The sequence below is a fragment of the Adiantum capillus-veneris genome, unplaced genomic scaffold, assembly GCF_014529385.1.
Source record: "Adiantum capillus-veneris isolate H3 unplaced genomic scaffold, ASM1452938v2 Hic_scaffold_969, whole genome shotgun sequence".
Lineage (NCBI taxonomy): Eukaryota > Viridiplantae > Streptophyta > Polypodiopsida > Polypodiales > Pteridaceae > Adiantum > Adiantum capillus-veneris.
Window position 1 is genome coordinate 11,958 of NW_028221924.1, and position 27,612 is coordinate 39,569.

A 27,612-nucleotide genomic window follows, 5' to 3' on the forward strand; every position below is an offset into this window, starting at 1 on the left:
CAGGCGGTAGATCAAATCCTCGCTCATGCTGTGAGGCATCTCCCTAGTGTGCAAAATGTGTTGGTATGCACTACATAGGTCCTGTCCAAGCACCTCCGAGTACTCTTAAGAAAAAGCTGGGAGTCAAACCATCTTCTCTTGGGCAACTACCACTAGGGAGTGCTTTGAGAGCCTCCTAAAGCTCTTCTTGCAAGAGAGGTCTCTCAAGCATCTGTCGCGTCTCCTTAGAGGAGTCAAGACATTTGTGCCCACACCTGCTCTTTGCATGCATCCTTGCGCTCTGAGTGTGGCTCAGCTAAGAGAAGCTCTTGGTAAAAGTCGGTAGCTTCTGCCCGTATGTCCTCAGGCTCTATGGAAACTGTTCCATCGTGTCTCCTCAACTGGCAAACACTGGTTGTGCATGGCGGGGACCCACCATCTCAAAAAACTCTTCAGTAACTTTGTCGCCCACCTGAGTCCACTGAGATGCCTGACGGTGGTAAGCAAACTCATGGCGCCGTTCCTCAATGGTGATCAGCTCGTGTCGTGCCTGCTGCATCTGGTGCTCCATCCAGGGGCTACCTAGGTGTCACTCCTGCATCCTCTGTAAGGAGGCAATGCCCCGACGTAGCCGGTTCTTCTCCTCCGGAGTCGCAGCCAATCGCGCTGTCGACTCTTGGAGAAAGAAGCGACTAAGCTCCCTGAGGCCATTGTTCGCTCTAGCAGTAATGTCCCTCTGCATGTCGAGACTCTCGGTCCAAAGTGCAGCAACCTGATTGCAAAATCCTCTCAGCAAAATCCTTTCAGCAGATCCGAGTTGTGGGCATCCGTGGGAGGACTTGTGTGATAGACCCAGACCAATCAGCTCTTGAGGTAGGATGCTGACGGTTATGGGCTTGGGAAAGTTGCTTCTTGGTGTGCGAGTGCAGTGGGATCTGGGGGAGTGGTTTTGGCTTAACAATCGTTAGTGAAATGTACATAATTGTCGCGTAGTGCAGTGATTATGAGTCCTAATGCTTGCTCATCCTTGGCCTGGTTTTGTGCGCTCGTAGTCTGTGCTTGTACTTGCTCGATGAAGGGTCACTAATTGTGGCTTGACTCTTCCACATAATTCCTTTTTCATCAAATAACCTTTCAACTTAGTCTGCTAGGTCTGAAAACCCTCACCGTTAAATCTTTTAAGCCCCTTCTCTGCCATTGGGCCTTGAAGCGGTCTTAGCACTTGGATTTTTAATGCCAAGGCTAGTGTCTAAACTCCTCACAATTACACAAGATCAATAGACATGCTTTTCACAAGATGTTCTTGTGCTTGGTTGCAATTTTTTATTATTATTGATTTTAAAGGGGAGAAAGGGATAGAAAATTTGTCTTTAATTACTTCTATGTGAAGGGTGAAATGCAAATGAGAGCTTATAACTATTGCTAATCAACCACTAGCTTTCCTGCTAGCCAAGAGAGTAGTGGCTGAAGGGGAGGAACCCAAAAATATGGTACTTTAGTAAGAGAAATACTTATCTTGATGTGGTAGCCAAGTGGACACCGAGGCCAACCTATCACTTCCCACCACAATCCAGATATGTGTAGCTGTCTCTCAAAGATACTTCTTAGTAGTTATGGATGAGATGTGTCTGCTGTATATATATTCGTTCTTGTGTGGTTCAGCGGTAGGAATCTTTGGTCTAGAGCCGGGTCATTGTCACAACACTTCCCTTGCACTGTTTGAGGCTCCATATTGTACCTTGTGAGCACTTGGTCTGGAGCTGTGTGTGCTGCTAGCCAGTCTGTAGCTGCTACATTGAGAGTAGCTGCACTCATGCTGAGTTTGGGGTCTATCTTGCTGTATACACTCTTATTCATCTTCTTGTTGTATATCATTGAATTATGCCATCATGTCTTTTGGTTGTATTGATGTGTGCCATGGAGTAAGATTTTTGTGTATACTACACTGAGGAGCGCCTATATTGGAGAGCATGACATAGTTTTCCTGCTACGTACCTCATGCATTAAGTAGAGTGCATGAGCTTCCTTGAACAAAGAAAACGTTGGCCACATGTGTCTGTTTACCCATGACCTTCGATGTCAAAGTCTGCATAAGTATATCAAAAGGTGTGAATGTGAATAGTAAATTTATACAAAGAGAAAGTCCAGGTGTTAAGCATGTGGAATCACCATAGAGTAGGCTTTGTTTAGCATGTTTTCAGAAAGTGTCTCTCTCACAGATATCTAAAACGTTTCATAAATAAGTTGTATTTTGTGTTTTAATAAAGTAGGAATCATAGTTAGTTGGGCGATGACATGAAATCTCATAATATCTCTCATATTTTTTTCTTTATATCACCATTTGGATTTTAATTTATGGATCATTGTGGCTCAAAAACGTCCCACTCAAGCAAAAAGGATTCAAGCTAAGACAAGAGAACCTAACACTATAAAGTCTCGCCTAACTTGTTGATTGCCTGCATTCCTCCTCAATGAACATGAAAGGCTTCTTGTATGTGCATGTTTACACACCTCACGCTGTAAATGCAAATAAACATGTTGAGCTCCATTTTAGTCTAAACAGATGGACACTTTCCAATCCTTATGTGCTGAGTACATGTGTGAAGTGCTCTTAGCCTAGGGGTTATGAGCAGGTTTATGTACGTGAATGAATTTGAGTGTTTTTTGAGCCTAGAGTATTTTCAGTGCTGCAAACTTTCAGGTAAAAGTTCAAAAGGTCAGAGCCAAAAGGTTCAGCAGCAGGTGTTGCAGGTAATACAGTCATATCTGCTGCCTATTTCTTTATACAATTCGGGCACGGACTCTAGGGAATCTGAATCATAAACCTTCCTATGCAATTTGATCATAGAAATTCCGCATGGGTGGATTCAACACAATAGTTGCAACTTCAATTGCTGAAGAGGGCTTAGACATTATGGAGGTTGACCTTGTGATCTGCTTTGATGCAAATGTATCCCCTCTTCGGATGATACAACGTATGGGAAGAACAGGGAGGAACCGTGATGGCCGAGTGAATATCCTTAATCACTGGAACAATTATATCATTCATAAATGCATGTTATGGTTGTACTCACAGGTAATAAGAGTTCTCCTTAACCTGTATTCCTACTTATTCTAGCGAGTGAAGGAGCAGAGTTTCAAGGATACCTCAAAAAGCAAGCCAAAAACAAAGTTCTTGGCAAGCACATGCATAATGGTGGTTTACACAGCTTCAATTTTCATACAAGTCCACGCATGGTAAGAGATTCAATGGCCATGTGCAGCTTAGTTTTCCCTGATCGTAAAATAGAAATGGTGTTTATGATGTATATCTTTACAAAATGTTTTGCAAATCATAATAACTCAAATGTGCTAGAGGTATAGGTGACATTCATCATTTTCTCTCAAATATTTGTGGCTTTAAAATAAGCATAGCAGTATAATCTGTACTTGCACTATAGGTGACAATAGCCACGACAATTCTACACATAATCTCAAAGTTTCTCCAAGCTGCATGGACACCGGTAGAACAGAGGGATTTTTAAGGAGAAAATTGGTTAGGAAAAGAAGCTTAAGAACGTAAAAGGAAGTCTATCAAGTAGCTACTATACTACATGACTATGGGATAGACAGCTCTCAAGGCTCTTTCCATAGTCTCAACATGTATAATTGCAAACAAAAGAAAGATCCCCTCATATCTAGCATGCCATGTGGGCTCCTAGCCTCTTGCTCAAGCTCTACCTAAGAACCTTGTTCTTGGGATTACACCGCTGAGGAGGCTCGTTGCTGCTCCTGCGCGCTCCCCTCCCCCCCCCGCCTGCTCCTGCTCCTGCTCCCCCTCGCCATAGCCCCCCTTCGCCTTTGCCCTCGTGCTGCCCCCTTGCGCGCTGCCCCCTACCTGCGCACTGTCTGTCCTCGAGCGCTGCTGAGCTTGCACCCAGCCTGCGCGCAGCCCAACCAGAGTGCAGCCCCGCCCGCTGCCCCCCTCTTGCTCACTGCCCGCTGCCCTCGCCTTTCCAGCCCCCTATCCTCACGCCCCCCCCCCCCCCCCCCCCCCCCCCCCCCCCCCCCCCCCCCCCCCCCCCCCCCCTCCGAAGGCCTCGCTTGAATTGCTTGGCAGTGGATTCTCAGTTGGATTCTTCTTACCGAGCTCTCAAGCGTTAGCCTTCTCGTCCGCCCTTCTCCTTCAGAGCAACAGACACTAATGAAGGCTCATGCTCCACCTTAGAGGGACTCCTCCGAAGCCCCCTCGCCCGACTCCGCTGAGCCCACCATTCGACTTGCTCTTTCACCGACAGAGCAAGCGAGCCTAGCCGCAGAGGTAGAGCGTTTGCAGGCGACCTCGGTCATTTGCAAGATTCTCGGCACCCGACCCAGCAGAGGAGAGCTGCGTGACCTTCTCCAGGTCTGCCTTCTCGCAGAGGTGGGCAAGATCTTGGATATCCAGATTCTCGGACGGGGGTACTATCGAATTCGAGACCTCCGAGATGTCTGCCAAGGTCATAGCTATGAGTCCACTGGCCATCCGAGCATCACGCGCCCACTTTCGACAGTGGCATCATGGTTTTGACCCGTCTTTGGATGTGCTAGTAGAGGAGGCAGACATCCCCATCTCAGTCTGCTTTGCGGGTTTACGGAGTAAGTACCTACCACTTCTCTCCAGGATTGGCTCCGTCATCGAGACTGTCCTGGAGACACCTCATACGGCAGCATCAGTAGCTGCCAAGGCGGCTGGCATCCCCTCAGTTCGAGTTTTGGTCAAAGATACCCACACGCTCCGAAAGGTCATCCTTCTACCTCGGGTGAGTGGGGGTTGGTTTAGCCAGAGTGTGGAGTACTCGGGTCTCCCGAACCAGTGCTTCATTTGCAGACAGATGGGCCACCTAGCGAAGGCCTGTCCACGGAGGAGGCCACGACCTGCACCTTAGCCTCAGCCCCAGCCTGCCAAGGCTGGGCCGCAGCCACAGCCTGCGGCACAGAGCACAAATTCAGAGTCACCCTCCGAGCTTGGGGCTCCAGCGGAGGAGGGGTGGCACCAGGCCCGTGGCCGTCGACGCCAGGGGCCACAACGACAGCCTAGCACTCAGAGTGGCCCTCAAGTGCCTACTCAGCAGCAGTGGGTTCCCACGGAGAACCGCTTTGGTCCTCTTGAGCAGGAGGAGCCCCCTACGCCAGCCTCCACCTCCGCTTCACCCTCGCCAGCCGCCCCCCCTTCAGAGTTCCCCTCCTCCTCCTCATCCCCCCCCCCCCCCCCCCTCGTCATGTGCTCGACTCCCCCCCGCCTCGCCTCTCTACCTCTTTCGCCCCACCCCGCTTTTCCTCCCCTCCGCCCTCCCCCAGCTCCCTCTCCCCCCCTTCTGCTCCAATTCCACAGTCGACTCAGGAGGTTGGTCCCTCGCCGACGGCTAGGAGATCTCTGGGCAGTGCCTTTGCCACGAGTCGCCTGGCGAGAGAAGGTCAACCCTTCTTGCGGCCCCCTCTGCAGATTCAGACATCTTCCCTTGCAGCTATCCCTCGTGGTCTGACGAGCATTGACCTCCGACGCCGTTGGTATTTCTTCGACTACGGGTTCACTCGCTTTCTCGGCGATTCCGCAGTCGACCATGAGGCAGCCTGCTTCAGGGTCCATGCTTTGTTCCTCGCCGCTAGGGGGACAGAGGCCTTGGACTCGGCAGTTGGTTTCTGCTTCCCCCTCTGTGGTAGGACTGAGACAGAGTGGTCCCTCGACTCAGTGATGGGATGGCTGCATACACAGGTTCTCAAGTTCTCTCACCACATGGGAGAACTTGGAGTTACAGATTTGCTGCACACTTTGTGGCCACTGGCCAAGTTTGCGGTGACACCCCAAGACTCAGCAGGATGTAGGCACATTGTGGTGTACTTTTTTGCTGATACGCAGTGTTTGCCTTGCTATGTATACATTCATGAGGACTCCTGGACAGAGGAGGTTGCTTTACGCACGGCTCGCTCTGCTTAGGCTTGGGCTAGGCACTCACTACAGTCTCGCCTATCTAGAGGACGCTCGGATGCGGATTACTCCCCATCCAAGCAAGCCTCGAAGATAGCCCGTCTTGCTACTGTGGCACCATCTGTTCTCTCTCGCTCCCCATGAGGATCGTCTTGTGGAACGTGCAGGGACTAGGTGGGCCCGAGTTTCCGCGACAGCGGGGCCGATTGCGTCAGGAGCTTCAGCATTGCCTTGTGGGAGGAGAGATTGATCTCCTTATGCTACAGGAGCACCATCAGTTTGAGAGCCGCATTCGGCGATGTGGTCAGATTTTGCGTGGACGATATGATACCTTTTGGTCAGCTGCTTTTGGACGTTGAGGCATCCAGGGTGGGGTATGTATGACTATTGCGGACTCATTGCAGCAGGGCATTGTGGGCAGAGGGATTATTGTGCCCGGTAGGGCTCAATGGATTACTATGTAGGTTCAGGGTGGCCTTGTGGGCTTCCTGAACATCTATGCGCCCAATGTGGCGAGTGCTTGTGCAGAGTTTTGGTCACAGATTGTTGATTCTTTTCCACAGGTTGACCTTTGGTGTTTCGGAGGGGACTTCAACATGTTGGAGGACCCGTCCGACAGGATTGGAGGCAGCCATGCTACTGTGCATGGAGTCGGTTAGCAGCCTGGGAGAGGTTGTGTATGATTTTGAGGGTCTCGGATACATGGCAGCACTCTGGCTTTGTGAGGCCTCCAGAGAGTCTTGCCTTCTCTAGGTCGGACCGCACAGTGGGAGGAGTGAATCTATCGCGGATAGATCACTTCTACACTAGTGACCACTTCAGTGACTTGGGGGGGTCAGTGGGCATCCTGGCAGGGACATCCTTCTCAAACCATGCACCAGTGATCCTCACAGTGGCAGACAGGCAGAGGAGTGGGAGCACGACGCTTCGCATCCCGGAGCGGGTGTTGTTGGACTCACCACTCAGAGAGAGGGTAGAGGCTCTTTGGACAGAGAGCATGGACAGCCATGCTCTACCTGTAGACAGAGTGGCCTTAGACCTGGGTCAGCTTAGCCACTTTTTTCTCGAGGAGTCTCCGGCTCGACGGACTGCAGCGAGAGAGGAGCAGCGTCGCAGACGAGGCATTGCCTAACTACAGAGGATGTAGGAGGAGCATCCAGACATTCCATGGTTGGAGGAGCAGTTACAGCAGGCTCGACAGGAGCTTGCTTGCACAGAGGAGAGGCGTCATGAGTTTGCCTTTCATCGACAGGCATCTCAGTGGACTCAGGTGGGAGACAGAGTGACAGATGTTTTTTTTGAGACAGTGGGACCTCGGCACTCGCCTGCCAAGGTCAATCAATTGAGGAGACCCGATGGGTCAGTTGTTTGTGAGCCCGAGGATATGCGTGCAGTTGCTATTGACTTTTACCGTGAGTTAATGTCGGCTGAGCCTCAGTCAGAGAGGAAGGATGCATGCAGGGAGCAGGTTTGGGCACAGATGCCTTGTCTTGTGACTGAGGAGCTGCACACGGCTCTTAGGGCCCTCCCTCGTGGTAGCTGTCCATGTGAGGATGGGCTGACTCCCAGCTTCTTCTTGGAGTACTGGGACCTGTGTGGCCCAGATCTTTGTAGTGCCTTTCAGTACATTCTGCACACACGAGTGATGCCGGATAGCATGAGTGAGGGCCTGATTTACCTCATTCCAAAGGAGGGTGGCTCCTTGGATGAGATTCGACAGTGGCGCCCCATCACCATTTTCAACTCAACCTACAAAATTCTTGCCGAGGCTCTTAGTTTGAGGATTCAGCCACTCTTGGAGAGCCTTATACATGGGACTCAGACAGGTTTTCTCAAGGAACGCAGTATCCTTGACAACATCTTGACTTTCTGGGAGGCTTCTGCCCTGGCACGGCTCCGTGGGGAGGACCTTGTGATTCTTCTTCTCGATTTTGAGAAGGCATACGACAGAGTTTACTTGGACTTTCTAGAGGGCACTCTACGCAGGATGGGCTTCTTAGATGCTTGGATCAAAGGGGTGTCAGCTTTGTACAGACAGGCTTACAGTCAGGTGCTTTTGGCAGGAGGTAGAGGTGAGCGCTTCATGCTCACACGCTCGGTCAGACAGGGCCGTCCTCTTTTCCCCTTTCTCTTTCTGTTCTATGCGGAGGCGATGAGCAGATTTTTGGTGTCACAGCAGGTTGGCCTGAGGGGCTTAGCACTCCCCATACGGGGAGATGAGCTTCTGGACGCTAAGTTTGCCGACGACTCGGCCAATCTACACAGATGTGAGCAGGATTTGGAGACGTTCTGTTGTGCATCGGGCGCACTGATCAACTGGAGAAAGACAGCGGTTTTCTCGGGTGGCAGTGCTCCCTTGCCTGATTGGATGCCAGGAGAGGGTTTCAGGTGGATTCCTCCAGGGACTGCAGTTTGGTACTTGGGTTGTCACGTTGGTGTGGACATGTCCCTCGAGCAGCAGATTGCTCCTCTTCTCCTGTCCATCAGGGGAAAGCTGTTACATTGGAGCTCAACACGACTTTCGCTAGCTGGTAGAGTAGTAGTTGCCAACCAGGTGTTGTTGGCGACTATGTGGTACATCACTTCTTGCTGGATCTTCTCGAGTTCTTGTATCAGCCAGGTAGAGAGGCTGATCAGGAACTTTCTTTGGTCAGGACGTGACACTCAGATTGCCCGAGCCAAGGTGTCTTGGTCGGTCATCACACTTCCTTGTTCTTAGGGAGGGCTTGGGATCATTGATCCAGCACAACAGAGCAAAGCCCTTCTTGGGAAGTTCGTCGTCAGAGGACTTCTTCCAGGCGAGGAGCCCTGGAAGGAGTTCTTGCTGCAGAGGCTTCGTGCCAGGGTGCCTCAGTCAGGAGGCCCTTGGCAACCTTCGACCATATGGATCTTTACAGAGTTGCGCCGAGTTGGTCTGAGCAGGAGACTGAAGGACCGATTCGTTGTGAGTTTGCTTCGATCTTGGGAGCTCTTACGGCGTGGCCTAGAGCAGAGACAGCCGACTTGCACGGAATGGCGCCTACGACAGCCCCTCGTCTGGAACCCCATGGTTAGCACTCAGAGAGGCCACGTGGTTGGGAGTCGGCCTCATGTTTCTTGGGGTCCCATGGCAGCAGGTCCAACGCGCTCTCTAGGTGACTGGCTAGAGTTCACAGGTTTGTTAGAGGAGGTGCAGGGTGTCCAGCTCTACAGGGCATGCGAGGGGTGCAGACCATGTGTCAGGACATCTCATAGTCAGTTCCAGCTGAGTGGCTCACGCCTCTCGAGCTAGTAGCACCCCGGTGGATGGGAGCCTTCACACGACTGGAGGTTCTCATTTCAGTCAGGGCTTGCTCTGTCCCAGCCCTGTTCTTCGAGCTTCAGGGTGGGAGACGATTACAGTGAGTTGCAGTAGAGGCCCCGCAGGTAGCAGAGTGCTGTTTCCAGAGGATTCGAGTTGTGGGCATCTGTGGGAGGACCTGCGTCAAGGACCCTGACCCAGCAGCTCTTGAGACTGGACACTGGAGGCTATGGGCTTGGGAGTGTTGTCCACTAGCACGAGTACAGTGGGATCCTTGTGAGTGGCTATGGAGGGACCCCTTCTCTTCTGCAGACCGCCAAGGAGTCCCCTTCTTTCAGTACACTGTTCGGCTTGGACGTCATATACTTGCAGCACAGAGAGAGGCCCGCCCCGCTGCATCACGTCATTGGCAGGAGGAGGGCCTCACAGTCGAGTTCTTGGCAGCCTTTTGGCAGAGGCTGTGGGACTCCAGACAGCCGAGGCGCGTCACTTTGTTCTAGTGGCTGGTTGCACACAGAGCCACAGCCGTAGGGAGCTGGCTTGTGCATAGTGGTCTTTCGGTCGCATGTGCAGCCTGTGACCAGTTGGTGGAGAGTCAGCGTCACTGTCTTTGGGACTGTCCCTCGGCCCAGCAGGTGTGGCTACGAGTTCTTCGGCTGATGCTTGCCCTCTCCATGGCTCGATAGTACACTTGGGGGGCAGCGGCTTGGTCTACCCTCACGGGCCCGGCACTTCAGTTTGAGCTATCTTCCACCAGCAGGATGATAGTGATGCAGGGGGGCGACCTACACTCCAGCTTGCTACAGAGCTTACTCCACAGGAGTGGTGCAATGAGAGAGGAGTGTTCGGAGCTCGTCAGTGGCCTAGCTCTCTGGTTCATCTGGCGGGCCCACTGTTTCCGCATTTTTGAGGCTCGCCCTGTGCCACTAGCAGAGACTGTTCGTGACTTTTGGCTAGAGCTGATCCATACCCTCAGAGGACAGCTTGAGGGACTATAGGGCAGCTTCGACCGCATGAGGGAGCGCCGCGAGGCTTTCCTTTGACTCTGGCGCCTTGGACCTTTCTACACCATAGTCCAGGGGGTGCTCAGATGACACTACTGTCCACCTGTGTGGCTCTTCCCTCCTCCCATCTCTTGATTTAGCCTCATTGTATATATGCTGCTTTTTCATTGGGAGAGTCTCCCCATCATGCTTGTTGTAGCCCTCTCTTGCAGAGGTGGATGTAGCCCTATGGCAGTTTTCATTAACTAATAGAAGGATCTTTTTCTCGGAAAAAAAAAAGAACCCTGTTCTCAAATTACTCCCACCCTTGGAGAAGAGTTTTCATCCTTGGTAACAGAAGTGGAAAATCGTCTTTCAATCACATTGATGTTCTCTTCTCGACGTGTAGATCCTGCGAACAGTCTCATAAAATTGTCGGTACTAATCCTGTTAGGATTCTAGCATAGTCACAAGGGACGCGTCTCGCGGAGATGGGACGGGGCTCAAATGGATTTTTAGTGTACAAAAGAGACCAGGACGGCAAGTGGGGATGGGAAGCCCAAAATGGGCTTCCCCTTTGACTATGGTATCTAGGAAGAAAGGGAAAACTGGCTATGGAAGTCGATGAAGCATGTCCACCTAGCACACAGAGCCACATGTACGTGACATCCCCTCCTGCTTAAGTTGAGGTACGGGTACTGATCTGCATGGCCTCCCTTGTACGAGGCTAGCAAATCTAGGTAGTCGGTGAAAAATTCCTCATTTTGTTTGAGTGAGTTTCCATTTGTTTGAGTGAGATTGCCACGCAGATTGCACTGAGGGGCACCCACACTGTAGAGAGCATGACACATTATCCGCGCTACAGGTCTTCTCATTTTGGCGATCACGGTGGGACCTCAATTGAAGTCTCACTCTGTTGAGTAGCTGGTTTTCTTCGCTTCGCTTGTGCAGCTTGTTGGTCTGGTCCAGTTTCACCCTTGCCAGCTTAATCTAGCTGGTCTAGTCTCTCGCCTTGCTGGTCTGGTCCTCTCTCGCCTTGGTCCCGTTTCACCCTTGACAGCTTAATCTAGCTGGTCTAGTCTCTCGCCTTGCTGGTCTGGTCCTCTCTCACCTTGGTCCACCCAGTCCTCGTCCTGGTCTAGTCCTCCTCGTCCTGGTCTAGTCCTCCTCGTCCCTGGTCTAGTCCTTCCTCGTCCTGGTCCACGCCAAGTGGTCTAGTCACTCGCCCTGGTTTAGTAGAGTCTAGATCAATGTTCAGCCAAGTGAAGGTCGTCTTGCCCAAGTGAAGGTCTTCTTGCCCAAAGCTTGGTGGGGTTGGCGGTTACTGCATGACACATACAAGGAGGTCATTGGAGCGTCAGTGCACTACTGAGTCCTCTGAAGTACTACCACAGACGGCGTCAACCCTTGGTGACCAGTAGAAGCATATTAACCCCATCACCCATACCTACTCATACGGCTACCTCCATTCCTTCAACCGGTTCTACAACCTCCAGGTCACCTTCTCCGGTAAGGCTCTCCCCCATTTTGTTACAGCAAGCTAGTGACCAACAGACTCAGGAGCAAGAGGCCATGGAGGAGCTCACAAGTGTTCTTGCAAAGGCGAACATCAAATTCCCTACCTCTAAGGGTCTCTCCACAGAGGATGCAGACGACCATGCTCGGAGGTTTGTCTCTCTTTGCAGAGGTCATGGCCTCAACAGAGAAGACGCATACTTGGTGCTCTTCCCGTCCACCTTGGATGGTCTTGCAGATAAATGGTACAGTCAGTTTGTTGAAAACCACTTTACTACTTGGACCATGTTAAGACAGTAGTTCTGTGAAGCTTTCCGACCAGGGGATTATCAAGAGAAGATTCTAGATGAGTTGGCCAACCTGTTCCTCCAGCCCAAGGAGACATTTGCAGAGCTCATGACCAGAACAAAGTCCCTGGTCGCCAAGCTGCCTCACCAACCAGGGGAATTCATGGTGAAGAAGTGGGTAGAGAAGGCTCTGCCTAAGACTTCTCAACAAAAGCTCAAAGAAAGCCTCCGTTCTTAAGCCAATCTGGAAGACTTTTTTGCTACTGCTACTAGAATAGAGGGAGCAAGAATGCAGTTCACTGACTCTCCTCAGTTAGATACTGCCCCTGTACTCGTGGACAGTCCATCAGACCCCTTGACTTATTTACGAAGGGAACTGGAAGCCCTAAAGTTACAACGGGCCCTTCAAGAAGAGAGATCCTTCTCTCTCAGATAGGAGAAGCCTCCACATCAAGAGGCTTATGATCAACTTAAAAGAGAGTTAGAAGAGCTCAGGTCTCAGTAGGAGACTAAGGATATGGTGTGGTGTAGTTCATGCGGCTCTCCAGGACACCCTCCACAGGACTGTCCCCTTCGCTCTTATTGCCACTTCTATGAAAAATCGGGTCATGAAGATAAGGATTGCTACTATATAAAGGGATTGCACAAAATACAGCAAAGTCTTGGTCCTACTCTCCAACAGGGGTTAGCACCAGCATCCAACATGGTTTCCCACTACGGCCATCCCAACTACATGCCACCTTTGCTCAATACCCCTGCTGTCCAAGGTATGTCAAGTACTTTCCCGACTTAAAGTTTTTATAATGCTAATGTCCCTGTTTCGTCCTTCCAATCGGCCCATACTCTGCTACAGATGCGGAGAATATGGGCATTATCAGAGCAAGTGTCCTTTACCTGAGGGGTCCCCTTCTTGTCGTCATTGCCCTGATTCGAAGGATCACTACAGTAAGGATTGTCCCACGCAAAGGGCATCCACGTCTTCAGGCTCGACTCAGAACCAGCAAGAATTCACCTTCCCGAAGATAAACTTGATTACTGTGAACACCGTGCCTCAACCATCACCTGCTACTCATGTGGTTAAGCCACTACAAGTGGAGGAGCCTGCTGGGGTCCTTACTCGGGCACAAAGAGCAGCTGTTGGTCTCAGTCTGCCCACAGGTCCACCTCGCCAATCCCCACTTCCTTAATCTGGTCTACCTATACCAAAGGACGAGTCCTTCAAAATTGCTCAGAGCAAACCAACTTCCCTGTTATCTAACATTGATGGAGCCTTCTTGGAAGCAGTGGCTGAATTGGAACAGATTAAGGTCCCAAAGGGAGCCCAGTTCGAAGGCGCCAAGCCCACAACAGAAGCCATTTTGAAGAATACTTTTCAACAGGTGTCACTTTACGACATGCTAAGGCTCGACGCAACACTCAGAAGTGACACCCTGTCAGTCATTTAGTCTCTGTACCTTGGGGTTGGGCCTAGTGGCGGGCACCTCCCTGTACAACCCTCAGAGTCTTATTTGATTTCCTATCCAACTGCTCCCCTCACCGATTATAAAAGTCCTCGTCTCACTGTATCTATTCTTGGGCACGAGCTATCCGGCGTCATCGTTGATGGTGGATCTGGAATCAATTTGATGCTCGAATTCACCATGATGGCCTTAGGTCTACAGCCTACCCGACCTGCTTCTTTCACTGTTACATTGGCCGATCAAAGAACAGTCTAGCGAGTGGGCATAGTCGACAAGGTGCCTCTGAAGGTACAAGATTTCACTTTTAACTTGGATTTTGTGGTAGTTAATCTTCCCCAGGTAGAGGGAGGTTATCCCTTGCTGATTGGTAGGCCATGGTTGCGACATACGAAAGCACTTCACGATTGGGGAAACGACGCCATGTGGATGCATACTCCTGGCTCTCCAATGCAACAAATTCGTCTTGAAGGAGGTATGGATCCGGTCGTTCAGTATAGCTCTTTGTCAGTAGTTTCCAACCCTGACTTGGAGCAGCCGGTGCCTCCTCATGGGTGCGATGAAGACTTACTACAGTGATTAGAAGCCCATCTTGTACGCAGCCTCGCCCACTGCACCGCCTGACCTAGTCAGAGAGGTCAACCTAGGCGGCCCTGACAACCATCAGCCCATCTTGTTAGCCGCTTGGTTATGGGATCACCCCGCTCTACTCGACCAGGTAATCTCTTTCATGCGCTCTTTCAAGGATGTGTTTGCCTGGTCTTACCACGATTTGGAAGGAATCCCAGCAGAGCTAGGAGTCCACACAATTCCTCTGGTTGAGGGGGCTAAGCCGGTCAGAGCACAGGCTTACAAACTGAATCCCAAGTATGCAGAAGCAGTCAAAATCGAGTTGGAAAAAATGCAAGAAGCAGGTATTATTGTACCAGTAGAGCACTAAGAATTGTTGTCCCCTATGGTTATTGCCCCAAAGAAGCAGTCCAACAAAATTCGAGTTTGCGTCGACTACCGGGCTCTGAATAAGGTCACAATCCCGGATGGATTTCCGACCCCTTTCACTGAGAGAGTCCTCGAAGATGTCGCTGGCCATGTACTGTATAGTTTTATGGACGGGTTCAGCGGCTACAAATCAGTTAGGAATACATCTTGACGACCAAGTCAAAACAGCTTTTGTGACTCCCTACGGTATTTTCATCTACACTAGAATGTCTTTTGGGCTTAAAAATCCACCGCCTTCTTTTAATCGCATAGTATATCTCATCTTTTGTCCTCTGCTTACTGATCACCTTCGCATATTCATGGACGACTTTTCCACCTTCTCGGGTGCTCAATGTTCGACCCCAGTAGAAAATCTAAAGGAGCATCTTGCTCAGCTCTCTGCAGTCTTCCTCAGGTGCAGAGAGGCACGTTTGAAGCTCAATCCGAACAAGTGTCATTTTGTGGTGACCGAGGGCACACTATTGGGCCATGCGGTGTGTGCTCAAGGTTTAGCACTTGACCCAGAGAAGATAGTGGCCATCTTGAAGTTACCTCCTCCCATAAATCCCAAAGGTGTTCAGAGCTTTGTGGGCCACACCGGCTATCATCGCAGGTTTATACATATGTATGCACAAGTGGCTCAACCATTGACCCAGCTCACCAGTGCTTCTATTCCCTTCCATTGGTCAACACCCGAGGCTGAAGCATTTGCATACCTCAAAAAACGCCTCACTGAAGCGCCCTACCTTTTCATGTGCATATAGATGCCAGTCTGCTACCTGTGGGTGCTGTGCTGGCTAACTCAGCCTAGCAAAGAGTTCAACTTGGATTGCCCTGTACATTATGCAAGTCGCCTGCTCACCAAAGCAGAGCGCAACTATAGCACCACAGAGAGGGAAGGTTTGGCTAGTGTATGCTCTACAAAAATTTCGTCACTATTTGCTAGGGGTCCACTTCACAATTATTACTGATCACCATGCCTTGCGCTATCTGCTTAATAAGCCACAGGCCGCAGGTTGAGTATGGCGATGGCTCCTCCTATTCCAAGAGTTTGATTTTGAAGTGGTACTCCATCCTGGTAAGCATCATGTAATGGCTGACCACCTCTTAGCAAAGAGTTCAACTTGGATCGCCCTGTACATTATGCAAGTCCCCTGCTCACCAAAGCAGGGTGCAACTGTAGCACCACAGAGTGGGAAGGTTTGGCTATAGTGTATGCTCTACAAAAATTTCGTCACTATTTGCTAGGGGTCCACTTCAGAATTATTATTGATCACCATGCCTTGCGCTATCTGCTTAATAAGCCACAGGTCGCAGGTCGAGTATGGTTATGGCTCCTCCTATTCCAAGAGTTTGATTTTGAAGTGGTACTCCGTCCTGGTAAGCATCATGTAATGGCTGACCACCTCTCTCGCATTCACACAGGTGAAGAAGCTATCGGGATTGCGGATGACTTTCCAGATAGCAATCTTTTTAAAATAGATACAACACCGGAATGGTACGGCGAGGTCTTACATTTTCTATCTACTGGGCTGTACCCAGAGAAGGCATCTCCACTGCAGAAGAGGAGATTGCTGTTGAAGTCCAGGCTTTTCACCTCATGAGGTGGAGCATATTCTGGAGGATGCCCACAATGGTCCCACTGGTGGCCATTACCCTGGTCACATCACCGCCCAAAAGATTCTACAGAGTGGTCTATGGTGGCCCTACGTTTTTAAGGATGCAATAGCATATTCTAAGGTTTGTGATGTGTGCCAACGCTCTGGGCCGAAGCCAAGTAAGCAATCCAACCGTCCTCTGCAGGTCTCGATGGCGTGGCTATCTTTTGAGAGATGGGGCTTGGACTTCGTGGGTCCAATATATCCCCCGGCTCAACCAGGTAATCGCAAATATCTGCTAGTGGCTACAGACTATGCAACAAAGTGGGCAGAGGTACTGGCGACAGTAGATTGCATTGGCAATATAGTAGCCAAATTTTTATATGAAAATATTTTATGCAGATTTGGATGTCCCTTAGAGATCACCAGTGATAGGGGCAGTCATTTTGTCAATGACATGATCTCAACTGTGCTGGCCAATTACAAGATTTTTCATTGCAAGTCGTGCTCTTATTACCCGAGAGCCAATGGGCAGGCCGAGAGCACCAACAAGGTTCTGATCGCCCTCCTGCGGAAAGCATGTCATCTCCATCCAGCATCGTGGGCTCAGGCTGTGCACAACACTCTTTGGGCATACTGCACATCTTTCAAAGCAACAACGAATCATACGCCTTTTCAACTCGCTTTCGGTTTGGAAGCCATAGCTCCATTTGAGTTCAACTCCGGATCCCCTAGGGTGGGCAGTCTGCGTGCAAGTTGGGGCATGGAATCTGCTTCTATATCCCGTCTCACCTCATTGGATGAAAACCGCCGTTTAGCTTCACATGCTGTGCAAGCGGAGCAACTTCGTCGCAAAGCGTGTAATGATCGCCACCTCAGAAATAACGCAAGGCACACTCGTGCTACTCTATCAGGCAAAATATTTGAAAAAAGCAAAGAAGCTGGTTCTAGCTTGGCAAGGGCCCTTCGTGGTGGAAGAGATTTTACCATAGGGGGCAATCCAGTTAGTCACTCTAGAAGTCGTTCCCTTGCCACTGGTAAACGGATCAAGGATTAAGTGCTATCACTCGCCCTATTTATATACGCATCTACTGATGATAGCTATCCCAACACCATATGATTATTCCCTCAGTTCGGTATTTCTCCCTGGCTTACCATTTTTCCCTCTTCTCAAATCTTCCTCATGATAGCTGGTATCTTTCAAAACTCCCCTTGTTTCAATGCATGCATCAGTTACTCTTGTTCTGTCTTTGTCTCTGCCCCCCCTCTGTAATTTCCGAGGTTCAAGTCTCATCGAATAGATCTTTTGATTATTGGATATTGTTCGGCGATTAAACGAGCTCAACTGCATCTCTCTTTTCCGTCTCTAATTTTTACATGCACTCTCTTACCATCAAATCTCTCTCTTTGCTTTCTGGGACTATCTCTTGTAAACGACTCCTCAAATTGATTCAATACTGATGTTTTCCTCCTTTCAATTGGTTATCTGTTCCCTCTCGTTCACACACGTGCAAGGTGAGATTCTCTAGGGTGGGAATTTCAACACATCTTTCGATAGCACCCACCAGGTCAATAGCCCGTTCTGGTTAATGAAACCCCATAGCCGAAAAGATAAGGCCTAAATGTTATTCTCTATCTCTGACAGCATTTATATATGGCTCTCTATCTAGGCCTTGTTCTTTCTTTTCCCCCGCACTGTTCTTGCTTAATGAGCCCCTTGTCATCTCCTCCTACTGACCGCAAGGGGCAGAAACAAGCACAGAGTTCCCATCCTGAACATGCTTGAATGCGTCTTTTTGCCATGTCTCATGTTTTATATCACCTAACAATGCCTTGTAGACATCCACATGGAGGTCTTCTTTAGATGAAATGGCACTTCTTACAGCAAAAAGGCATCTTCATACCGTTTGCTGCCCACCAATTTCCTTACATTTTCAATAAGCCTCATCTCATAACTGCTTTTTGTCGAATGTGGCTGCCCCCTGGATATTGATTGTGTGGATTGGTTACCTCAATCCTCTTTTGAAGCCACAGAAACCTCACCATTCACCACTAATTTCCCTCGCCCTCGCCCCCCCTCTCCAAAGCTCGCCCTAGTCCCCTGTCAACCCTTCGCCCTCGACATTCCCCTGTCGACCCCTCTCCAGCCCTCGCCTTCCCCTATCGACCCCTCGCCTCCCTCTCGAGCCCGAGCCCGAGCCCCACCCCCCCTATCGCCCCCTTCCCCTCGCCCCTCCCTATCGAGCCCTTGCCCTCCCCTCTCCAGCCCTCGCCCTCGCCCTCGCCCTCGTCCCCACCTATCGAACCCTCGCCCTCCCTTATCGAATTTGCCATCCTTTCTCTTGACACTAGCTTCCTCTCCAGCCTTCAAATTAGCCCCCTGTCGAACCCGCACCTCTGCCATACCTGGCGAGTCCTCGCCCACTTTCTCCCGCAGATCTGGATTCTGGCTGGGCCTCCACTATCGAAGCTACATCAGCCGGTCTGCCCCAATTGAGGAAGGTGTTAATCAATTATTGAGAAAGGCGTTAATCCACCGTTTTCTCTCTCAGCAGAACAGAACAGCAACATAACCGATAGAAAGAGGCTTTAACAGAACTGCAATTTTTGGGATTGAATTGCAATTGTGTGAGAGACACAAGGATGTATGTACTGATGTATGTGATTCACTAGGGATATTGTCCAAGTATGATCTTTGGAATCCAACAAATCCACTCTGCTGCATTCAGTTTGATATAAGCTATTGGGTTGTATAAAAGAGACTACTACAGTGTATACAGTCGGCAACAAATTGCTATGGCAGGCGGAAAAAAATTGTTGCCTAGGAAAAAGGCTCAACCACACAGAGAGGAAATTGATGCAATTGACGAAGAATCAGAACATACCAGCCATGGGGTCACTGACATGTCTTCTAGTGCTCCATCCGACAAAAGTTACAAGGCCTTGACGTCAGAGGCAGAGTCCAGCTCGAACGTGGATAGTGATAGCACTTCCAACGGCAGCTCAAGTGATCAGGAGAAAGATCCAAAAGGAAAACGAAAAATCATGAGTCATGTAATCAGTCATGAGGTTGCAGTTTTCACTAAATTTTCACATGCAGCTGCCCAAACCATCGCTGAGAGATATTCTCTCACAGGCCCAATTGGATACCTTGGATATCAAATCACTAGCTGAAGCTATCCTCCCAGATAACATACCTGTCGGCATGGTTCATCAGATGTTGAAGAATTTCCCAAAAGTTAGAGGTCACACTTTGACAGCTACACGTATAGGAAATGCAATGGGGATGACAAACTTTCCCTCCTTGCAGCCTAGTACCCGGTCTTACTCAAAGCTCTCCAAGGCTGATACCATAAAGGCATGCAAGGCATTGTTCGAACCCGATCATCCTGAGCTGCAGCATCACAAAGCTCTCTTAGCAGCTTTCAGATATTACTTTTTGGTGCGAGATGCGCAAGGAGCAAAAGGAAAAGTAGACGTGCCGACCACATTCCCACTATGTGATGGTCTTTACTGCTTGATCAAGAACATTCCTTGTGGATTTCATCAGATTCTGGGCGAAAAGGTTTAGAGCACAAGTATAGTCATCTCAATCCAGCTTCCAATGTTTTGCAGCGCCACTATTGACCTGGGTGATCAACATCCGTATCTACCCTTTGGAAGTGGATAAGGATACAACAGTACCACTGCAAGTGAAAAGGAAATCTCTCGGCACAGATGCTCAGAAGAAGAAACAGAAGAAAAGAGTCAAAGTGATCAAAGATACGGCAGAGACACTACGACCTCTGCCATTTTCAGAGAGTCAGACTAGGGTGACAGTTCCTCCAAGACGTTCTTCTTCTCACCCCGTTCCCGTCTTTACAGTGCCAGAGGCCGTTGTGAGCTCCGATGTTTTTAGTACGCCCACTCCTGCTACTGAAACGGTATCTCTTCCACAGGTATCTCTTCCCATTGCTACCATTTATACTACTGCCAATATTACAACACCATTCTCGGCAGCACCTATGGTACCCTCGTCATTCTCTCCCATCTCCAGCTCACCCATTGAACCCGCTACCATCGTCACCCCGATCACACCTATCACCCCGACCACTGCAGTGCCTCCGGGTAACCCTACTACTACTACGCCTCCAGGTGCTACTACTGCTTCCTCTAGTGGAGATGACTCTTCTTCGTTGTTCGAAGAAAATCTACAGGAGTCAAGAAATGCCATAGCCATGATTGAACTTGGTGCAGAGAAACTAGCAGCCACCCACTAGAAGCACTCGGCCACATATGCAGCCATGGAAGGCTGCTTGCGAGTTGCAGAGAGTGCCATAGCGGATAGAGATGCTACAATTTTTGCCTTGCGTCAGGCTCTGCACTTAAAGACACAGATTATTGATGACCTCAGAGCTCAAATGCAAGGATTTCGGGACATGCTAGTCCAAGGGGACATGCATTTTCAGCAGCACCCTCAGCCTACCATGCGGTACGGGTGGGTTCATCCAGCTAGATCAGTACAGCCGACTATGGGCTATGCTGAGTACAATCATCGACAGTTTGGGGGAGGTACAGCTTCACAGCAGCAGTTTGACTACTACGCTCAGGGAATTCAGCAACCTGGCACTCTTGGCTCCGTACCGCATATGTCATCCTCCCAGACGGTTCTCTGTGATGGCTATGCAGGCGCACATAGACATGGGTGTTTGAGTCGGAGGCCTCAGTACACTTCAAGTCAGGTACTCCCATTCGCCGAGCAGCAGGTGGCTGCTTCTTTCACTGAGAGTCGGTTTGTGGATAGCCCTCATAGAGTACAGAGTTTTTCCATCGATCTGATGGCTCCACCTCCAGAGGCTGATACTTTGGGTGCAACAGTGGCCACCACTCTATCTCTTGGATGACAGGTTCAGAAAAGCACCATTGTAAATATGCAGTAGCTAGTGGTTTTCTTTCACAGTTGTTCAGTCTTCCTCTCTCCGAGACGGTGAGCGGTCTTGTGGCGGGCAACCTGTAGTAGCAGGCTACAGTGTCACTGCTACAGGACACAGTTACAGTTAGTACAGCTGGTTTGGTCTGTTCACACTGGACGGACACTCTGGGCAGTGACACGTGGCAGGGATACGGATGGTGGCCTAGTGGACATGTGGCAAGGTCACACTTAGCTGGCTGACATTTATGAGCCGTTGGTGGCTCTTTATGATTGTATGTATGAGTAGTAGCCGTTGGGCCATTATCATTATCTTTCATGGATGGTCTGGTCATCGTCTTGGTAGCGAGTCTTACACAGAGCACCTCGGCACTCACCCTGCACATCTGAGCCTCGACACTCCCATTTGTACTTGTGAGTCCTGGGCTGGAGCTGAGTGTGCTGCCACGCCAGAGTCTGTACATGGTTCTTTGAGATAGTCGAGTCCACATGTTCTGGTCCACTGTTGTGTCTCTGTTGTTCTGTTGCTATCCATTGTTTCTGTGTTTCATTCTGTTTGAGTGAATTTCCATTTGTTTGATTGAGATTGCCACGCACATTGCACTGAGGGGCACCCACACTGTAGAGAGCACGACACATTATCCGCGCTAGAGCTGGCAGAGGTTATTGCAGTCTTGTTCAATCGTGTCATGTGTGAGGGTCTACCTGAGACTTGGAGACTATCTACTATTGTGCCTCTCTTCAAGGCAAGTGATCCTACAGAGCCTAGAAACTATCGTAGTATTATGATGGGACACACATTGGCACGGTTGTATGCTTCTATCCTTGAGCAGCAATCGTCATGGATGCTTGAGAGTCAGTCACTTATGACATCACTTGCATCATCACTGATGTCATCGTCTATGTCATCACCTGCATCGTCACTAGAAGACTCTAGAAGAATCTAGTAGATTCTAGCAGGTTCTAAAAGTATCTAGGAGATTCTAGAAATCTCTAGAAGCTTGGAGAAGATTCCGGGAGACTCTAGAAGTTTCTGGAAAGCTCTAGAAAGTTGAACTAGGATCTATGTTGCAAGGCCTTGTCAAGCATGTTGCATTGCGCCAATGCAGAGTGCGACAACGGTCAGTCATCAAGGCATTGCAAAATACAAGCTCAGTTACAAAAATAGACCTTCGTGGTGCTTACAACCTAGTTAGGATCAAAGAAGGTGATGAATGGAAGAGAGCCTTTCGCAACAAGGTATGGCCACTTTGAATATACCGGCATGCCATTTGGTCTCACAAATGCCCCAACAATTTTTCAACATTTAATGAACGACATCTGTTGGGAGTATTTGGATTATTTTGTGGTAATGTACTTGGATGATATCTTGATATTTTCCAAGGATCAAGAAGAGCATGCACAATGTACGGTTAGTGCTTGAAAAGCTTCGTGCATCAGGGTTATATGCAAAGTTGGAGAAGTGTTCCTTTCATGAATCTAAGGTGGAATTTCTTGGTTATGCTATCTCTGAAAAGGGAATCTCCATGGATCCAAAAAAGGTTCAAACCATCCTTGATTGGGAGACACCCACCTCGGTAAGAGATGTCCAATGTTTCCTCGGATTTGCAAATTCCTATCGTATCTTTATCAAGGATACTCCAAGGTGGTTACAACACTCACAAGGTTGACATGCCATAATAAGTTTGTTTGGGACTCAAAGGCCGCGGAGCTTTTCAGACTCTCAAGCAAGCTTTCACGACCACACCCATTCTAATTTATGCAGATCCTATAAAGCCTTTCATCCTAGAAACAGACTCTTCAGATTTTGCCCTTGGTGCTATTCTATCCCAAGTAGGTGAGGATGGTCGAGTACATCCAATGGCTTTTCATTGCCGCAAGTTCTCAGCTGCAGAAATCAATTATGAAATCCATGACAAAGAGCTCTTAGCAATCATCGACCCCTTAGAAACCTAGTGTCACCTACTTGAAGGAGCTCCTCATAAGATCATTGTTTATACAGATCACAAGAATTTGGAATATTTCATGGCATCCTGCGTCTTGAATCATCGCCAAGTCAGGTGGAGTGGTGTTCTATCAAGGTTTGATTTCCTTATCTCTTATAGGCCAGCATCTATGGAAGCCCCATTCGAGGAACACCACCGCTCCTCGTGGAACTCGTCGCTAGAGGAGAGGGTAATGTCATGGATGCTTGAGAGTCAGTCGCTTATGACATCACCTACATCATCACTGATGTCATCACTTGTGCCATCATCTACATCATCGCCGATGTCATCGCTTGCATCGTTACTAGAAGACTCTAGAAGAATCTAGAAGGATCTAGAAGGTTCTAAAAGTATCAAGGAGATTCTAGAAGTTTCTAGAAGCTTGGAGAAGATTTCGAAAGAATCTAGAAGTTTCTGGAGCTCTAGAAACTTGAAGAAGGATCTAGAAGAACTAGAAGGATCAAGAATGTTCTAGAAGATTCTAACCTCCTCAAGAAGAACCTAGAAAGTTCTAACCTCGTCAAGCACTAGTATAAATAGTGGTCTTGGGCCACAAGCCCTTGAGTCTTGCCAACACCAATTGTGAGGCTCCTATGAGGAAAGCCCTCTACTAGTTCTTGTCTTATTTTCAAGTCTTGTCCTTGAAATCAAGCCTTGTCTTGTACTCAAGTCATGTAATCCAAGTCTTGTATCTACCTCTCTTAATAAAGTATTAAGTCTTGTAATCAAGATTAAGCTTATCACCAAGTCCCAAGTTCTTGTACATTATTGTGAGCGCCTTCTGTTGCTTTCTTCTAGCTCTATACTTCGCTCATAATAACAATTGCACGGATGGGCAGAGAGTGAGCGTATACGGACAGTGGGACAGGTCGGTTTCAGGAGAGGCTTCTCCGCTTTCCACCACATTCTGACACTCAGAGCCATCATCCAGGAGGGGTGGGCACCTGGGAGACGGATATACTGTAGCTTTGTGGATTTCCGAAAAGCATTTGACATGGTGCCTAGAGCTAGGTTGATGCGCAGACTACAGGAGATGGGAGTGCCCAGTGAGGTGATTTGGGGGATCATGGTTCTATACAAATCAGTGGTGGGACATGTACCCACTCCAGAGGGGATATCTGATTTAGTGCACTCCAATATTGGAGTGAAACAAGGCTGTCCATTGTCCGCTACTCTATTTGGTTTGTATGTAGATGAGGTTTCTGATTATAATTGACAGAGGGTGACAGAGGTGCCCAGTTGGCAGGGACATGGATTTCATTGTTGCTATATGCTGATGATATTGTGTTGACATCTGGATGCATTACATAGCTTTGCAGAGGATAGTGGATTGTCTGTAAACCTTTATAAAACCAAGGTTATGGTGTTTAACACCACACTGCAGCAGATCAGGAGATCAGCACCTACATTCACCTATGGTCAGGAGAATGTGTACACAGATGCATACACTTATCTTAGGGTAGCCTTCACTAGGCCAAGGTTTTGTTTGAAGAGAGCAGCAGAGACTAGACTAATCCGAGCATATGCGGCCTTGGGAGGATTAGAGAGGTTGTGTTCACAAGTTCAATTTCAGGAATCCTGAACAAAACTTTGGCTCTTTGATACCTTAGTAGCTTCAGTTATGTTCTATGGGGTTCAAGTTTGGGAACCGTCTGTAGGCAGGATGGGTGGAGAGACCCTTGGTATCTATGATATCTCGGTCGATTAGAGCCAAGGTCTCCGTACCACATGAGATCATTAGAGCGGACTTAGCAACCTCCCCCATGGAGACAGAGGTGATTACCAGATCAGTCTCTCTTATGCACAACTTATGGGATACTATCGGAGATAGATATGTCTGATTGGCCTTTGAGTCCTCCAAACTTTTAGTTTTACAGGGGGGCACATCATGCTGTTATGCACATATGTCGTCATGGTTCCATATACATGGCTTCAACATGGACAACTTGGCCTCCTTCTAGTACTCCCTTGATGCACCATCGTTGTCTCTTACATGGGTGGAGATTACTAGACTGATTCGCCAGGACCTAACCCAATTGCACACTAGGAGGACATGGATAGAACCGATACATGAGCTGGGTACGAAGATGGCTTTCTATAAAGAGCATCTTCTCCAACTCACAGGGGATGGGTTTGCGATTCTACATCACTTTTTTGGCTATCTAAGGACATACTACAGGAGTCAAGGCAGGCCATTGCTACCATTGAGCTTGGGGCAGAGCGGTTGGCAGCTACTCACCAACACCACTCCGCTACATATGCAGCTGTGGAGGGCTCTCTGCGTGTTGTAGAGAGCGCGATTACGGATAGAGACGCTACTATTTTTGCTTTGCGATACGCATTGCAAGAAAAGTCTAAAATCATTGAGATCTCCGAGCTCAGATGCAGGGACTTCTGGTAGTGCTACTCCACAGTGATATGGGATTTGCGGCTCCAGTGAGTAGGGGATATGGTTGGACAGGGTAGGGGATACAGGTACAAACTCTTGTTGGGTATGTACAACCAAGTAGCTCTGCCCATTTCATGGGACCCTCTACACACACTTCTGTCGGATACGGCCACTCTCAGCACTTTACCTACTATCCTCAGGGGCTTAGCCATCGACTTTCTTACCGAATATGTAGTCGACACAGAGCATTCCTTGCGACGGCCTTGCTAGTGCACACCGACATGGTTGTGTTAGTCGACACCTTGAGTACACTTCAAGCCAGGTACTTCCATCAGCTACACACCAAGTGGCAACTCTCGTCACCGGGAGCGAGTTCGTTCAAAGCAGTAGAGCTTATCAGCAACAGCCTCCCACTATCGATTCGATGGCTCCTCCCCCAAAGGCGGATACTTCAGGTGCAGTAGTGGCTTCTCTCGGTTGACAGGACCCCATTGCTCTGCTCAGTTTTCTTTTGTACGTATAGTGACTTCTCGGTTCTCTTTGCAACATAGTGTTATTTTCACCGAGACGGTGAGTGGTTTTGTGGCGGGCAACCTGTAGCAAGGCTACAGTGTCACAGGCACTGGACAAACAATTAGTTGCAGTTGGGCTGAGCCCACACTTGACTGACTTTTGCGTGGGCAGTGACACGTGGCAGGCATACGAGTGGTGGTTTAGAGGACGCGGGGCCAAACCACCACGACCATAGTTTTGAGATAGTCTTAGTTGGATTAGATATTTGTGAGCCGTTGATGGCTCTTTATGGTTGTATATATCCGTAGCTATGTGGGTTTATTGACATCATCTACTTTGTGTGGTCAATAGTCTAGAGTCTATCATGTGGAGCTATACGCATCATGTCCGCACCATCCTCGCACATCTGAGCCTCGACACCCCATTGTACCTATGAGTTCTTGGCTGGAGGTGAGTGTGCTGCCATGCCAGAGTCTGTACGGGTTTCTTTGAGTTAGTCGAGTCGATATGTTCAGGTTCTATTGTTGATTTCTTTGTGTTGTTTCTTGGCTGGAGCTGAGTGTGCTGCCATGCTAGAGTCTGTACGGGTTTCTTTGAGTTAGTTGAGTCGATATGTTAAGGTTCTATTGTTGATTTCTTTGTGTTATTTCTCTGTTGTTTCCTGCTTCCTGTGTTGTTATTCTGTTGGAGTGAGATGTGATGCACATTGCACTGAGGAGCACCCACTGTAGAGAGCACGACACATTATCTCCGCTGAAGTGCACAATGTACTACAAGATACGGGGTGGCTTCCACTGTCTGTTAAGAGAGGGCTTCAAACACCTCTTTAGAGTCATGAGCTATCAGGACCAGAGATGCCTTGCATTGTATCTACTTGAGTTACACAGACACAAAGACAACTTACTGAGGAGATATGAAGAGAGACTATTCCAGAGATAGATTACCGATTTTTTCACACCAGACACTAGATTGATAGAGAAGCAGCCACCGCTGCAAAGCTCAACTCATTCTCACTCACGGTACTCTCGTTGACTGAGCATTGGAGCTAGGGAGATCGAGACGCCCGCGACTAAGGAGAGGAGTTTAACAGCATTGACGGAGATTGCAACTGAGGATTCGAGCCATACTATCTCGACATCCAGAGTACGATAGACTCATGACCCATTATATCACTCTCTTATACTAGGCACCCATTGTATCAGTGATCACACATATCCCACACAGTATTAGCTAGTAGCACTGCTAGTTTCATTCTTAGCATCTCTTTTTTGTATCCAGACATGATATCAGATTCACCAGTTTGTATCGGTTTGGTCTCATAGGTCATTTTGGCCTTTTGAAGACGTTAATATATCATTTCGTAAGTGGAACCTTCTTAGGTTTGTCTTTCCATTTGACCAAAAACTTCGTAATAAACATCATAAAAACAGAGTCTCCACAAACAGGCATGCTTATTGAGGAGATGTAAACATGTTATAGTAAATCATAGGGAAAATTACAAAAATACCCCTCTAATTTGTGGAAATTCCCAATATACCCCTCAAATTTCAAAAATTCCCAAAATACCCTCGTATCTATTTTCGTTGGATTCTTCAAGATTTTTTAATCTATATTCTTGTTTGACAATTGAGATCGGTTTTTGAGTGCTTACATGTAATTTGTCGCCAATTACCTCACACAAAAAAGCGAAATATGTCTAAAATTAATGAAGCAATTCATCTCCAAAGCCTACATAACCGACTCAAATTTTAGTTTTAGCATCCTGTATGGTAGACATTCACTCTTCTTATGA

At 48.7% G+C, this 27,612-nt stretch overlaps 1 protein-coding gene across 3 annotated transcripts in view; it reads left to right on the plus strand.

The window, feature by feature from the left end:
- Positions 1-2,618: 2,618 nt before the first annotated feature.
- Positions 2,619-27,612, plus strand: part of LOC147416446 (DEAD-box ATP-dependent RNA helicase FANCM-like) — a 31,751-nt gene continuing 6,757 nt past the window's right edge. The window contains exons 1-3 of one of the 3 annotated variants that reach the window (XM_086508356.1): positions 2,619-2,730; positions 2,828-2,993; positions 3,089-3,216. In XM_086508356.1, coding sequence (XP_086364482.1) covers positions 2,837-2,993; positions 3,089-3,216 — 285 coding nt within the window. In that variant the 5' untranslated portion in view covers positions 2,619-2,730; positions 2,828-2,836. The remainder of the gene's footprint in view (positions 2,731-2,827; positions 2,994-3,088; positions 3,217-27,612) is intronic. The other 2 variants (XM_086508349.1, XM_086508350.1) reach the window with 2 other exon arrangements.